Consider the following 17,329-nt stretch of genomic DNA (forward strand, 5'->3'; position numbering starts at 1 on the left):
ATCTCGTTACTACAATCTTTCATAACTATCTATGGAGCCTCATACCAAAGAATAGAACTAACGGTTGGAGTAATTCCAACAAAATAAAATAAGGAAGAACATGATAGCTACCACGAAATAAAATTGGTGCTTCATAATACCTCGGAAAGAGAGTCATCCCGCCTTGACCGCATGCCACGTATCATACATCATCCTGAAAAATATAAAGTAAGCAGGGCCCTGGAGGGGCCCCCTTAGGGCTGAGTACACCACATCGGTACTCAGTAAGTATCATAGACTCTCTCTACTTAAGTTCTTGGGACAAACTTTATAGAAATAATGCACCAATATTTAATATAAAATGATAATAAATTTTATCAACTCATGACCCTTGTTATTTTAAATAACAACCAAGTGAATATAACTCACAATATAAACTTTTAAATCATTTACATCAATCCAAGATTTTGGATAAATCGTACAAAATCATTTCATATACTTTAATTCATCGAAATCGCTTTCGGCTCCTTAGGCTTAATCATAAGAAAATCATCCTCACCTTTCACTGGGAGTACCATACCATCACCGACATAAGAAGGTCAACTAGGTTATGTACCTAGCGATAGGTATCATATACCCTACTTGCTCAGGTCGTCTCATCGTAGTGTCGTACGAATCGACTCAGCCATGCTAATAATAGCACAAAATAGTACTCTCTCGAGGGAGAGCACTCTGCCGTCTATACCACAAAGTAGCCATCTACGCCTACACCGGTACGTGTAGTTTCATGACAATGAACACCCTATATCCGAAGTCAATCTCGGTGAACACAAGTAACTCCCAAAATATTTGATACTTCAAAAATAGATTCATAGCATAGTAGCTTCAAAGGATCTATTTTTATCAAATCATAGCATTTATATAAAATCTAAATCATTTGAACAAAAATTAAATAAATAACCTTTTACATGCTAAAGCTTTTTGCAATTTAACATCAATCTTTAAAAGATACCACAAGGGTTGTTCTGCACATCAATTTCCAAAAGAAGTACTTTCCATGAAATTTTTTCTTTAGCACTCAAACTTGTATACTCTTGTCAATACATAAGTTTTGATAAAAATTTATAACATTTACCTTGAGTGTCATTTAGCCAACAAGATTTAAAATAAAATTTTACAAAACGGCATGACGCTACATATGCAACATAATATTTTAGTACATGGAGACATCCGTACTTGTTTGTCCCCACAAGTACGAAAGCACATTTACAAAAAACTTAAGTATTAACTTGAAACATGCTTTTAGAGAAAGTCCCTCAAAAAGAGTAAGTTTTAAACAATTTACCTCGCTTTCGCTTTATTAACATTCACAAGCTTTCAATTCTGTTCCTTCATTTCAATATAGATTAAGAAGCTCAACATCACCAACAAGTCGATATCTACAATTGGATATCCTAATTACATTAAAATATGGCCTGAGATATTAACCAATATCCATATATGGCTCATAAATTGGCTACAAGCCTCCAACAACTCAAATCGTCAAATACATTTACAAGCTAGACCATTCAACTTCATCCTTATATTTTAATACCCATTTGAAGTCATTAATGATACTACATCAATTGTCCGATGCCACCAAGTTACTATTCATTATCTTCTATAATCAAAACTTGCACAATATACAATTCGGATGATTACTTAGTTGATCACTTCTATCTTTTGCTAACAATAATTCCATAGGTTCATCGTAATCAATCAATTTCATCACCAAGATTCACCATTCATCTTCTCTATTATTTTCTTAAAAATACTATTCATGCCATGAACTAGAGTTTTATAATCCAATCTTTAAACCAATAAAACTTGTAACAAATACTTCAAATACTTCTAACTACTCATAATAAACGAGTTTGAAGCATTGAAATTACCTTTAGTAGATCAATCTGAAAAATCACAACTTTGGTGATTTTTGTGTTCTTAAGGATTTGATGATGAAATCTAGAATTTGGATGTTAGAATGATGTTAGAACTCATGTATATTGAGTAGGAATCAACCCAAAACATCATTACAACTTACCTCAGTTGATTGGACTTGATTTGAGCTAAAAATTACCCCTCACCTCAAGAAACCTAACCCCCAAATACTCAAAGTACTCTCCTCCCCGACCTTGTATTTATAGGCCCAAATTTCTGGGTTTCGGACGCAGACTCGGATGCTTCGCATCCGCAGCTCACTCCTCTTCGAAGCTCGGATGCTGACCTAGACGCTATGGCAGCACTTCACTGCCAGCCCCTCTTTTCGGACGCGGCCTCGGATGCTTCGCATCCGCACACTCCTCCGCCAACCTTTGGTAATTTGGTCATAACTTCTTGTAGGAAAGTCCAAATGACGAACGGTTTGAAGTTTTAAAAACTATACTTAAATACCTTTCATTTTATAGGTTGTACATCACATAACTCCTTATACATATGTCGATACCCATCCAAAGTTAAGTCTTGTGCGTACTCATTTGGAACTCTAGTCTACCATATAATTTCCATCTTAATTTGCCCCAAGCGATCTCCTTATGACATATATCACTTCAAATACACATCGTACACTTATTATCATATTCAATTAATATCCATCATATTAATAATCCTCGTCTGCACATAAATTAATACAATTAGCACACGTCAACTTTCTTAATAGCGCTTAAGTACTTCAAAAATTTTCGGGGTGCTACAATCAGTCAGGTTCCAAACCATCTTATCCAAGTTGGCAGAGTTGATATTAACAAATGTAGACTTTATGGTAGACACAACCTCTTTAGTGAGGTCGAAAGAGATATTAGTAATGCCCCAGTGACCTGCATTATAGTAAGTGCCTACTTTCAAGCTCTCCTCCCCCTAGTTGAGTGGGCCACTGATAAGGCTTCTAAGTGGATCCATACCAGGGATCCGTCTATCAATATAAAAGTTGATTTTACCCCCCCCTTATGTACTACCCATTTAGTGGCCTTGCTACAGACATGTCAGTCATTTTTTTTACATTTTGCCAATTCCTAGAAGCTATGTGCCTAGAAGTTTTTTTGCTAGTATAGTGCTTGTGGAATAACACCCTGTCCCATATGGCATTTGTATTGTTGTACATCCTCTAGGCTAGGCCAGTGTGGGCGGTAGTATTCTTGTTTTCAGCTGTCTACATACCCAACCCCCCTCTTCCTTAGGTTTTGTCATAGTTTTTCACCCTACTAGGTGCATTTTCCTTTTAGCTACAGTGGTACCCCATATGAAGTTCCTCTGAAGTCTGTCAATTTAGTTGCATACCTGGACTGAGAGCTTTATGTATTGCATAACATGGCCAGGGATGCACCCAAGGGAGGATTTAGCTAGTATGGTTCTCCCATCCATATTCAAGAACTGGGTTTTCTAGTCTGCCAGCTTAGTCTGCATGCTATCTATTATAAACTGGAAGTTTCTATTTGTGGATCTTTTGTGGAAGATGGGAAAATCCAAGTATTTTCCAAAAGAGAGACTGGGTTTAATTGTCAATATCCTGGCTAGTCTATTTACTTCCTCTTGTGTGCAGTTTGCGGAGAAGATAACCTTAGATTTGAGGTTATTAATCTTTTGGCCAGATTTACAACTAAAACTCCTAGAGAGTTTCTATGATGATGTTGCAATTCTTGGTGTTTGCTTTAGCAAAAAGGGTAAGGTTATCTGCAAAGAAAAGATAAGAGATTTTGGTCCCTGTTTGGTTGATTTTTATAGGAAATCATTTCCCATTTTGCGCCAATGCTTTTGGAGAGTCTCTCCATACAGATTATGAAGATGTAAGGAGATATATGATCTCCCCGTCTGATGCCCTTACTAGGTTTTAAATACTCGGTCCTACTCCCATTAACAAGCACAAAGATCGAAGATGTGGAAATACAAGACATAATCAGCTTAGTGGTGCTGCTAGGGAAACCAAAGGAAAGCAATGTGTCTTTGATGAAGGACCATTTTAAGCTATCAAATGCCTTTTCCAAGTCAATTTTTAGAATCATATTGGCATTTCTGTCTTTTATTTTTTTAAAGTGACTATTGTATTCTTGTACAATAATGGCACTGTCATAGCCCTCCTGTTTGATAGGAAGCTGGCTTGGCCAGGTCCTATGATAGAGGGCAACATAGGCTTCATTCTGTTAACTATGATTTTAGTAATCTCTTTGTACATGGTATTGCGATCCAATGGGTCTAAAGTTTTCAGCACAGTTACATTGGCGCATTTAGGGATCAGACATAGATGAGTGGTGTTGACATGAGGGTTCATTTCAAGGTGTTGGAATACCTGCTTACAGAAGCTGGTTACTTTTTAACGGTCCATTAATCTTGCTCTTAGATTTAGACGTAATTACTTGCTTTGAAGTAGATGTCAATTTTTATGTATTGTTAGTATACTATAAGTTAAACTCTAAAATACAGTGGTAATTAATTGTACTTCTTGACTTTTTTTTGTAAAGATGACAGGAATAAGATTTACTCCCTTCGTTTCATATTAAATGAGGTACTTTTCTTTTTAGTCTGTTCCAAAACAAATGACACATTTCTAAATTTGGAAATAATTTAACTTTAAACTCTTTTATTTTATCCATTTACCCTTAATGAGAAGCTTTTATAGCCACACAAATGTCATGGCCCCACAAACTTTTTACCCCTTAAGCTTTTAAGACCACAAGATTCAAAAGTCTTTTTTTTTTCTTAAACTTCGTACCGAGTCAAACTACCTCATATAATATGAAATGGAGAGAGTACTGTTTATTGGTCCCAAATTTTAATTTAGCAGGAAATAAAAGCCTATTGCAAAGGAAAATACAACTCACTACTTCTTTTGAAGACAATCCGACAATTGCATATTGATTTGAAGTTCAACAATCTTAATATAGTTACGACACCAAGTTGTCCATTACTAGTAATGTCAATCAACCTAGATCTACCTACCTTTATAACTATAAATTGAGATCTACACTTCCTCTAATGCCATCACTTGGTTCACACTTTCTTCGTAAATTAGTGGTAAGGTCTACGTGCATATGCGCAGTCACTACCACCTCTGTCCTTGGGGTGAGCACTTTGTGCGCACTGGGTAAATCCCCATGTGTAATAACATACAAACCACACAGAAGATGTAAACCGCATTAAGCAAGTCCTGTGCGATAGGCTCAACCCAAAAGACATTAAAGGGGGATTCGATCTCAAGTCATCCGCATGAATAACTGCCCTTCAAACCAACTGGCCAACCCCAAAGGGTAGACATTTTACTCTTTCTCCCTTCCTTTATCTCCCTTTTCTTTTAACAGGAGCTAAGAGGGGTAAAAGTGGCTAACGGGCCGGGTTGGACCGGAACCGGACTGGCCCAGACCGGTTTAAACCGGAACCGGACCGGCCCGGTTCATAGGGGGCCGGGTGGGTTGGGTAGGGGGGTTAGGCCGGGGACGGAGGGGTTCATTTGGGCAAGCGGTTAACCGGGCCCGGGTAACCTGGTTGGCATGAACAGTGCCCGAACCGGTTAACCCGGACCGGCCTGGACCGGTTAACTGTCAGAATTTTTCTTTTGTACTTTCCTGCAGCGTGGGGCCCACTATCCGTTGGAAAATCAGATTTTTCATCACATATCCGCTGGCCAACGGATTTGTTGCATAAATGGCCATTTTTTTTATTTTTTTTTTATTTAATACTTTACAAAATTAACCCTTTTAAAAATCTATAAATACCCCCGCCCTCTTCTTCATTTTTTCACTCAAAATTCTTCTCAATCTCAATTCTCAATTTCTCAATTTCTCTCTTCCCTTCAATTTGCAAGATTTCATATTCTAATTTTATAATTTTTATTTGGCTCTCTTTTCTTGAATTTAATTTATCGGAAGTTGTCATTCGGAAATTTGAAGTTTGAAGTTCAAAATTGATATACTTGCTTGGCGTTTGTTCGTGGTAACACCGGAATTGCGTAATCAAGTGCTCATGTCGAATTCGGTGCACTCCCTCTAACTCTTTCTCTTATTTAATATTTTAATTGCATATTTAATTTTAGCTTATACTTTAATTTTTACAATATGTTTAGTGCTGCTAAAAGAGCGTGTAGAAAAGTTACTGGTAGGGGTGGAAATAAAAAAGAGGTAGTCCTGGAGCTTCTGATAGTAATAGTAATGACCCATTAACACATGTTTCTGAATCATCGCCTAATGATAATGTAGATATAGATTATGAACAATTACAAGAAGATTTTGGAATAAAAGATAATGAAATTGGAATAGAAGATGAGATACCACCTACTCCTACTAGTGGTGGAGTTGGTAGTATTGGAGTTGGAGTTGCTAGTGCTACAAGGGGTGGTGGTCGTGACACCACTCCTAGTAGACCACCTGTGGCTTCGACTTCTACTCGTAGAAAAAGAAGTAAGGTTTGGAATTTTTTTGAAATAGTAAAAGGTACTGATAGAGTTAGGTGCAAAATTTGTAACGATACTTTTAAACATTTGACTGGAGGAAATTTAGGTGGGACTGGGACGCTTAGTAGACATATGAGAGTTGACCATCCCATAGAATGGGGCACTGATGGGGATGGAAATCAAACAACTATTAACCCTACTACTGGAGGTCTAGTAAAATATGATAAAATGAGGGATCGTGAGGAATTAGCAAAAATGATTGCTTTGGGTTGTCTACCTTTTTCTTTTGCTTCTTCATCATATCTTATTATGTATATTCAAAGGATTTACAATCCTTTATTTAAAGGTATCCCTAGAAGTACTTGTAGAGCAGATATCTTTAGACCTCATGGACAATATCAAATATACATACGTTATTTGTTTAGCCACCTTCCTTCTAAAGTATGTCTAGCTTCTGATATTTGCCATGCTGTTAATGGAAATGATTATTTGACAATTACATGCCATTGGATAGATGATAGTACTTGTATGCAAAAACGTATTATCGGTTTTAAATATGATGAAGATCAGAGTCATACTGCTGCGTTTATAAGTAGTACTATTGTTGACATTGTTGAATTTTATAATCTAAACAAAAAAGTATTGTGTATGTCTTTTGATAATGGTTCTAACAATAATGCCACAATTTCAATTTTAAAAATACATTTGCAACCACCTCTTGATGATATTTTTCATGTTAGGTGTGCATGTCATGTTTATAATTTAATTGTTAAAAGTGGCCTTGATTTATTTTCAGTTGAGATTACTCATGTTAGAAGAGCAGTTGGTGTTATTCAAGGAAATAATAGACAATCTAGAATAAAAGAATTTAAGACTAAGTGTATCCAGTATAACCTTAAACCTAGATTCATGCCAGACGAAATTGTTACTAGATGGAATTATACATATATATTTTTAAAATGTTGCTACAAATATAGATTCCCAATAACTGAAGTTGCTAATGCACATTGTACTGATCCAAGGCGTATGTTAACAAGTGATACTTGGGAGGTCATTAATGATGTTGTTAAATTTTTACATAAATTTTATACAGCTACTGTTGAGTTTTCTGGAGCATATTACCCCATTGTTACTATGGCTTTAGTACATATAGCTGAAATTTCTTTTCTACTATCTGAATTTAAGAAGAAAGAAAAATATAAGGATGTTGTTGAAAAAGTGCAAGCAAAATTCAAAAAATATTTCTTTCAAATTCCTCCGATTTACTTAATTGGTGTAGTTTTAAATCCTTCTATTAAAATGTCTGATTGTCACCAATTAATGAATGCTTTATATACTTATATGGAGATTGGAGAAACTGAAACCCCATATTTATATGTTTCTATGAACAAGCTAAATGAATATTTACAACAACTATATAATTATTATGCAAATGAATGTGATAATGCTGCTTGTGCTTCTAGCAATGTTAATCCCGCTATGCAATGTAGCACTTCTGCTACTGTGGATGATGAAGAAGGCCTTGATAGTTTTAATATTTTTTCTACATTTTCTAACACTCAAACCAGTAGCAGGAATATTGATGAACTTCAATTCTACTTGCAGAAGCAAAAGGAGCCTCGCACAAAGGAATTTTCACCGTTGGGATGGTGGCATGAAAATGGAAAGCAATTTCCTGTTCTTTTCGCTATGGCTCGGGACGTGCTGAATGTGCCAATTTCTACTGTTGCATCGGAGAGTGCATTTAGCCAAGCAAGACAACAACTTGGAGACACCCGCCACTCATTGGGAAGCAATGCTCTAGAAGTTTTAGTATGTTTAAGAGATTGGATTAGATCGGAACGAGAAATCAAGGAAAGGAAGATGTTGATAGCCCAGAAGATGAGGAACTTGGAGATATATTAACACATGGAAACCCATCCGAATTTAACACGCCAGAAAAAGGTCAATCGGTTCATATTGATTATGATGAACTTGCTAGGGCGATGCAAAACATTTGAAATTACTACTTTACTAGTTTACTTGTTGAAAAAAATGTAAACATTTCATTTTGTAAGTTTGAAAGTTGAAATTAAGAAATAAAGTAGCACTTGCAATAAGTGCAATTTTTTCCCATCTTACTTGTATTCTTTTAATTAATACAAAGTATTAATATAACTTACAATAGTTATACAAAATTCCAAAAAAAATTAAAAATACACTAAACCCGGCCCGGTCCGGCCCCCTCAACCCGTAACCCTTATGGTTCAATTTTTACCCGGATTAACTCAGCCCGCTAAACCCGTTACTGTACCAACCCGGAACCGACCCAGCCCGAAACCCGGACGGGCTAAAAAACGGACCCGGCCCGACCCGACACCCCCGTTTAACAGCTTTTCAGGGGTTTATGTGTGAACAAAGAAAAACAAGGGACTAAAAAGAGAGAAGTTTTAGAAGCTTAAATTTGATGACGCTTTGATCAATCGTGTAGAAAATGCATTGCCAATCATTGTCAATACGAAGGATCAGATGACCATCTTGCAATGTTTAGTCTATTTGCAGCTGTCTCTCTCTCTCTCTCTCTGCATAAATAAATACTTTTCGGATAACAATAGTTATGCCAAGGGCTTCTAGTTGTAGAGGTTTGATTATAGTCCCAAGAAAAAGCTTCTCCATTCTTCTGATATCCCCAAATAGTTAACTGAACTGGGACGTTTATCGGACAACATCTATCTATCCTATCTTCACGTGCCATTTCACATCCCTCAAGAGGACAGATAGAAGAAAAACACATTAAAAATATTAAAGAAATATACAGAACAAGAAAAATAATATATTTTCCTTTCCAGACCCCAAAGTATCTTTGCTAGAGAAATAATATATATCGTTCCCGTGAGTGTTGGATATACGCAGAAAGTATATAATAAGTTATTTATCTGCTTTCCAGGTCTCGCTACTACTAGCTTTGCCACTAGATCACATAGTACGAGCAGTAGTTTCTCATTCTCGCTACTACTAGTAGTGCCATTAGCTAGGTCAAGTGTTGCCACTAGTTTGTTATTTTCTTGGCTTCATTTTTTATTCACATTTTTTCCTAATGTTCGGAAATAATTTAGTGTCATATTTTACATTTTATTCTTAATATCAAGATTTTATATAAAAAAAAATCTCTTCATATGTTCAAATCACAAGTTTTGAAAGTTGTTTTCCCTTACTTAGAACATGTGCAGTCAAATATCTTTCCATAAAATGAAACAAGAGGGAGTGTTATTCAGGTCTTAACCTATTATTATTTAGTTGTTAGTGGGATGAAATAAGGAAAGAACATGACGAGAGCATATTGTTTTATCACTAAAAATGGGAGTAAAGTTTCTTCTTTTGTAATTTTTAAAGCATTAATAGATGGCAATGGAATCAAATAAGGGGAGAAGCAGGTCAGAGAATAGAACAAAGTTTGACCGGTCAACTGGTTAAAGAAGGCACTATCATAAATCCCTTTTACCCAAAAAATGGATTCCTTTTCCTTTGGCATTAGGTTAGATTGGCAGTCTTCGAGGGAAAAATGGACTCTCTTACACACTTACCATAACCACATGCAGGCGCCTTTGTCAATTTGTACTTCTCCTTTCTTTAACGAGACAATATACCCACCCACTACAAAACACACAGAATTAATAACCGAAGGAAAAAAACACAATATCATATGTTTTAAGGCAAATTACATATTTTGCCCTTGAGCTGGAGGCGTGTAAGAATAAAATCTGCATACACACTCCCCTCTCATATCCCGCATCTGTGAGATTTTATTGGGTTGATTGTTGTTGTTGTGCGGCGAAGACTCATAGTCACAAGGGTGGTCAATGGTCAGTTGACCATCCTTTGTCAAAATAGGTAAAATATTACGTTTTAGAGGTATATGACACATATTGAATACTCTTTATCGAGAATTTATTTTCAATTCTTTCAAATTTGAATACTCTTGAAAAAATTCCTAGCTTCACCCCTAGTTGTTATTGTTGAGCAGGAGGCTAAACTGTGTAAAACCTCTCACATACCAAACTGTACTTAGACACACTAAAAAGAAGTATGGTGGGTAAGAGATATTCGTGCTTGACAGGTATATCAAAGGATCAGAGGACTAACTATGTATTATGCCTATGTTTAATCAACCAGAATAACATAAGCAATAAGCTCTATAAATTGTACACTGTGCTTCAATGATTGTAGATTAAAAAATTTACTCTCAGATGCAGATAACACGTGAAGCCATGAGGGGTGTTCAGTAATAAATTTCAGAAGGAAAAATAAAATAAAAATAAAGGCACATTCTATTACAGAGCCCCTGACTCATTTAATACTAGTATACTAAGAGACTTTGGATTCTTATGTTGCAGCAATTTAATTAGAGAAAAAACTTATTTAAGACTACTTACACTCATTTTAATGTAGTCTCGTTACTTGATTGGTGAAAAGCTCTCTAGACTGGGCATGCTGACACTCATGACACTCACCGGGGCGGAGCTAGAGCACGAGCTACGGATTTGGCGAGTAAGTATTTTTTGTTTAAACCCTATATTTATCTTAAGAAATCTATTGAGTATGTATAAATTATTAATATAGAACCTACTAACTTAAACGGTCAAGAATCCTGAACCCATAAACTTTAAATCCTGACTTTGACTTTACACCCACCCCACCGTATAGTTTGTGGAGTAGTACTATTTTTTTTCCCATGCCAATACAAAAGACCTATACTTACAACACTCGCATATTGATATTAGAGCTGCTACCCTGTTAGATGCTGCACGGATAAGCACTCTTGCAATTATATACTATATCTCCAGAGTTCAGACATCAGTCATTTCTTGTTTTTCTTATATCATTTCATTTTTCTCTCTCTCTGTCTCCTTCTATTTATTGTTTCAGGAGTTAAAGGCTTGCCATTTTAATTAACAACACCACCATTTCTCTTCTTCTTATTCTTTACTTGCCTAGTCCATGTTGCTTTAAGCAAGCCCCTGGTGTTTCTGTTACTTAATTTGCCTTTCCATGGCAAAGAAGAAGGGGGGTAGTTCATGGTTGAGTGCCGTTAAAAGGGCTTTCAGGTCACCAACTAAAGATAACAGCTGTGACAAAAAGGCTAAAAGAGAACATGAGTTAGAAGAAGATGAAGAAAAGGTAATTTTGCTTACTATTTCAACAAAATTAATCCTAGTGCATTACTTGTATATACACTATATGGACTCTTAATTGGTGTACCATGTACAGAAAAGAGAGAAGAGAAGGTGGTTGTTCAGAAAACAGCCACAAAATGGTCAACAAACTGAAGGGAAGGTAATTACTGATCCAAAGCATGCAATTGCAGTGGCCGCAGCAACAGCAGCAGCTGAAGCTGCCGTGGCCACAGCTCAAGCAGCAGTTGAAATCATACGGTTGACACGATCCTCAAATAATCCACCTTCCTCAAACAGGCAACACAATGCTGCTATACTCATCCAAACTGCATTCAGAGGATATCTGGTAAGTGAGCTATTTCAAGGTTATGCTACAAGTTTTCTTCAACCAAGAAAATGATATTTTTTTGTTGTATTAACTCCCTTCTGTCACCATTTATATGTACTGGCACGATTGTTATGATACAAGTTATGTAAAAATATGAACGGTTTACCATTTGTTCAGAAACATGTGAAGATATATATTGTTGACTCCATCATCAGATTTTGACTTGTGCTAAAGGGCAGCCGTGCACAAGGCATTCCGAGTTCACACATGGTCCAGGGAAGGGCCGCACCTCAAGGGATGTGATATAGACAGTTTACCTAATGCAAGCATTAATAGCTGGTTCTACCGCTTGAACGACAACTTTACTGTTGCTCCAAAGCTCTCCATCCAGATTTTGACCTGTGCTGAAGAAAATAAAATTCAGAGATAGGTGTTTACGGAAAAGTCAATGTGATCCTATAAAATTTAGTGATTTTAAAATTTAAAACCGGAGAGAATTAGTAAAAATACCAGTCTAGCATTTTGAAAGGAGAAAGCAGTCAGGAGCTAGTAGTTACCATAAGTGCTTAATTCAGGGGTGACAGTAGCTAGCGTTAGATTGAGGACCATATTGAATTGATCACAAGTCATGCATTGGAATGTTGAATATTTATAGATGTACTGGTTAATTATTTAGCTGTCATGTGAAGCAGTCGATTACTTAATTTCTTGGTGCAGGCTAGGAGGGCACTAATTGCATTGAAGGGGATAGTGAAGCTACAAGCATTAATAAGGGGTCAAAACGTCAGGAAGCAAGCAAAGATGACACTGAAATGTATGCAAGCTCTGCTTAGGGTGCAGGCTCGAGTTCGCGAACAACGTACTCGCCTTTCACATGATGGAGGCCGCAGGTCTATGTTTGCTGAAACCACTAACTTATGGGACTCTAAATATCTTCATGACATCCGAGACAGGAAGTCCAGAGTAAGCTCTACTTTCCACCTTAGGTAGTGTAATAAACATAACACTCAGAACCGTGTTGCACTTGCGGGAAACTCCTTGCCGAGGGCCTGTGTACCCCCGGGATTAGTCGAGTCTCTTAATAAAAAAATAAAAATAAACATAACACTCAGAACCTCCTAACTAATCTCTGACAGTAAATTTTTTGTACTAACTACAGTCTAGAGATGGAAGCTCCATTGCTGATGATTGGAGAGATTGCCCGAGATCGCTTCTAGAGCTGGAATCAATGTTACAAGCCAGAAAAGAAGCTGCCTTTAATAGGGAAAAATCCCTTGCTCATGCTTTTACTCAACAGGTTGAACTTTCTGTTAGTTCTTGTGTTAAACATGAATTCACATTCTATTCTTTCAAGAAGTAAGCACTCAATTACTTAAAGTATTTTACGTATAGGTATGGGATGAGATGGATCTTGGCAGTGAAGAAAGAAATGAGAGGGAACTAGAAGAAACAGCAAATTGGCTGGATGATTGGATGTCGTCCAAACAATGGAACACTGCCAGCAGCAGAGGTTCATTTGACAGAAGAGACTCTATAAAGACTGTTGAGATGGACACGGCTAAGTCCTATTCTAACATGGTTCCAAATGCTCGAAGATCACACCACTCGAGTCCGCTTCACAGACAAGCTAGTAGTCCTCATTGTGCTGCTAATTCTCCCCATCACCAGAGACCATCACATTACAATTACTCCACAATTCAACCACCAGCTACCCCACCCCCTTGTCAACCAAAACCTCTCCAAATGCGCCCAACAAGCCCACGTAAAAGCCAATCAACTGCAAACACTCCATGCCTACGCTCCACTACCCGTTCAAATAGTATAATGTCCCGATATAGCACTTCAGGAAATGATGCAGCTGCTGCAGTTCCTAATTATATGGCTGCTACTGAGTCTGCAAAAGCTCGGATTCGTTCACAAAGCACGCCAAAACAAAGGCCATCTACGCCAGAAAGAGAAAGGGTTGGGTCGGTTAAAAAACGTCTCTCTTACCCAATTCCTGAGCCGTATTCTCTTAATGCTACCTATGGCTATAGTCAGAACTTGAGAAGTCCTAGTTTCAAAAGTCTTCAAGCTGCCTATATGGGGATGGAACAACAATCAAACTATTCGTGTTACACCGACAGCCTTGGTGGAGAAATTTCTCCTTGTTCAACCACTGATTTGAGAAGGTGGTTAAGATGAGAAATCCAGCAATAGCAATCAAGTACTGAATAAGGATGACAGACACCAAGCCAGCTCTTGTGTCTCCTACTTTCTTTTATTTAGACCGGAAAATCAAGGTGTAGGTTAATGCTAGTTATCAATTAAGCAAGAAATATCTCGCCGTGGTTTGTATTTCTTTGTTCATTTTCTAGTTCATAGTAGAGGTAAAATTTTGAATTTTCTAATGGTTCATTTCCCTTAACCTCGCTATCCGCAAACAATTAACACTTTGGGATTATATATCAATCAAAATAATCAAAACACATTTCAATCCCAAACTAATCAGGACCAACTATACTCTTATCGAGCTCATTTCCTCGTATACCAAATAATTTATCTTCTAAAATAAATTAATGGTTCTCTAAAAATAGATACAACTTAAATTTAACGCTTTTACTTATAGTAACATTCTTAAAAAATATTACAAAACATTCTGATTTGAGGTATAGGCAATTGACAATGATTTATGTTAAATTGACAAACAGATTCATACTTCAGTTAAACTATACGAATTATGTACAAATAGACAGACGGATCTAGCCTTCAGCATCATGGGTTCTGCACCCATAGGTTTTGGCTCAAATCATATATATATATATAGTAGTAATATAATCTAATGATTATAAATCTTAGATCTGTTTCTATTTAGAAACCAATCGACTAGAGAAGGAGAATATCATTGTGCGGCCTCAAGTTGTTCCTCAGTGTCGTTAACGTAAAGCAAAATCAAGAAAATTAGTACGAAGATCTAGAATAACAAACAATTAGTCGAGGTACGATCAAGCTACCTGGATATCACCGTTATAAAAGATGCAGAACAACTAACAATTTCCACAATTAACGAGATCATGGCAACTCTCAACTGTTACTGTGTGAAGGGATTGAAGGAACAGTTAAAATCAGTTGTGAAGTTTCGGTTGTCTTACTTGAGACATAATTGACTGCAGCAAGGACAATCAATGTTTGCAGACTTTGAATGTTGACAGATTTACTGAGATACTCTCCCTTGCTATTTACCTCAGCAAAATTTAGTGTCAATTAATAGATGGACCCTTTTCAACCTGCACTTATCGTACAAAAAAAATATCAGAATGACTCTGTAAAAGCATGTGCTTTACTGCAAGAGTACCAATAGTGTTATCACATATATGCCCAAAATTGTGTCAAATGAAATGATTAATGAAACCAAGAATTTACCCTCAATTCAATTTTGAAATTGTAAAAACAAGATACTGACACTGGGCTGCATTCGCAACTCAGCAGCCCAAATAGGCCTCCCTTATCTAGTGAAGGTCAAGGCCCAGTAAAGTTCAATGTTCCCCTTTGAACGGGTAAAAATCCTAAAGAATTAACTTAATCAGTCGTCTATCCAACCACTTAAACTAAAAATAGCCAGCAGATATATAATATATGCATAATCTATGTAAAATATGTGTATAATTTATGTATATCGGCGAAAGCAAGTAAATAGTGAATCCAGTCGACTATTTGCATAAAGATCCCATAAATCATGGGGGCAAGTGCAGAGAGAGCCAATTTTGGGATCATCATTTAAGCCGACAATGTATAAGAATATATAAGTTTAATCACTTCGGAACAACTTCAGGCGTACATGACCAAAGTGTACATATAGCAATGCATGTTGAACATTTGTATGCTACCATATTTTGAATTTCGAAAAATATCAGAATGATTCGAGATTATTGGCAAGCTCTTTTTCATGCAAGTAGTTTCTAAAACTTATGAACACACAGAGGCAGCTTTAGCGGCTTAGCATTCTTTTCTACAAGAAAGTTTGCAGTTTGATTTATATTTGTGCTTCATGTGTTTTTACCCGTCAAATCCAAATTCATAATTTCATTAAATTGAAATTAAGTTAATAAATAGAGTTATCAATATGGGTGGGGCCGGGCCCAGCCCAACCTACGTGGGTTTGAGTAATTGACGGACTAGGCTGGGCTAGCCCATTATTTTAATGGGCCTTATAATGGTCAGCCCACCACAGTTCTGTGTGGGCGGCGGCCCCCACGGGCCTGCTCATTATTTTTTAAAATAAAATTTTATATTTTTTTCTTTAAGTTCTAACCTAAAAAAAAAAGATAAATATTTAAAATTTAAAAAATCTTATTAGAAATTTTTTACAAAACTTAATAACTTTTTATACTGTTCTAATATATCACAATAAACACTAAAAAAATAAAAGACAACTATATTTCATTAATATTGGAACGCCAAGGGGAGGTGCCGTGGTGCATGCTATTTGTAGATGATATTGTATTGATTGACGAGACGCGAGACGATGTGAACACGCAATTAGAGGTATGGAGGCAGACCCTTGAATCTAAAGGTTTCAAGTTGAGCAGGACCAAGACAGAATACCTAGAGTGTAAGTTTAGTGGCAAGACTCAAGGAGGGGAAGGGTAGGTGAGGCTGGACTCGCAGGTCATCCCTAGGAGAGGGAGTTTTAACTACCTCGGGTCTATTATTCAGGGGGATGGGGAGATTGATGAAGATGTCACACATCGTATTGGGGCGCGATTGATGAAATGGAGACTCACTTCCGGTGTTTTATGTGATAAGAAGATGCCACCGAAACTTAAGGGTAAGTTTTAGAGAGTGGTGGTCAGACCAATGATGTTGTATAAGGCTGAGTGTTGTCCAGTCAAGATCGCTCATGTCTAGAGAATGAAGGTAGTAGAGATGAGGATGTTGAGATGGATTTGTTGGCACACCAGGTTAGATAGTATCAGAAATGAGGTTATCCGCGACAAGGTGAGTGTGGCCCCTATTAAGGACAAGATGTGGAAAGCGCGATTTAGGTGTTTTGGTCATGTGAGGGGGAGGAGCAAAGACGCCCCGGTGAAGAGGTGTGAGAGGTTGATATTGGAGGGCCTACAGAGAGGTAGAGGTAGGCCAAGAAGAGATGGGGAGAGGTGATTGACAAGACATGGCACAACTTTAGCTGACCGAGGGCATGACCCTTGATAGAAAGGTATTGAGGTCGAGGATTAGAGTAGTAGAGTAGGTAGTCTAGAGTGTTTATAACAATAGTATTGGCATGCAGTTTCACTTTCTGTTGGTAGTAGGTTTTTATGCCTACTGTTGTTTTTTTTCATTGTTGATCACCTTACTATCTTATTGTTTTATTCTGCTTTATATGGCTTTTTGGTACTGTCTCTTTGTGGGACCGAAAAAATCAGGTGTCATGTGGAAGCTAGCAAAGCAAACCTTGAACAACGATAAATCAGA

At 37.0% G+C, this 17,329-nt stretch overlaps 1 protein-coding gene and 1 long non-coding RNA gene across 2 annotated transcripts; one reads left to right on the forward strand and one right to left on the reverse strand.

The window, feature by feature from the left end:
* The first annotated feature begins 11,180 nt into the window (after window positions 1-11,180).
* LOC104230932 (protein IQ-DOMAIN 18-like) lies at window positions 11,181-14,265 on the forward strand. Its single transcript, XM_009783844.2, has 5 exons — window positions 11,181-11,551; window positions 11,642-11,893; window positions 12,593-12,838; window positions 13,035-13,172; window positions 13,268-14,265. Exons 1-5 carry the CDS (start codon window positions 11,423-11,425, stop codon window positions 14,057-14,059), a joined length of 1,557 nt encoding a protein of 518 aa, XP_009782146.1. The 5' UTR covers window positions 11,181-11,422; the 3' UTR covers window positions 14,060-14,265.
* Window positions 11,542-15,064, reverse strand: LOC104230933 (uncharacterized). Its single transcript, XR_711983.2, has 3 exons — window positions 14,869-15,064; window positions 12,042-12,274; window positions 11,542-11,873 (listed from the first exon to the last, which is right to left on the reverse strand). It is a non-coding gene; the product is annotated as an uncharacterized lncRNA (long non-coding RNA).
* Between the last annotated feature and the right edge of the window lie 2,265 nt (window positions 15,065-17,329).

The sequence above is a fragment of the Nicotiana sylvestris genome, chromosome 8 (assembly GCF_000393655.2).
Source record: "Nicotiana sylvestris chromosome 8, ASM39365v2, whole genome shotgun sequence".
Taxonomy (NCBI): Eukaryota; Viridiplantae; Streptophyta; class Magnoliopsida; order Solanales; family Solanaceae; genus Nicotiana; species Nicotiana sylvestris.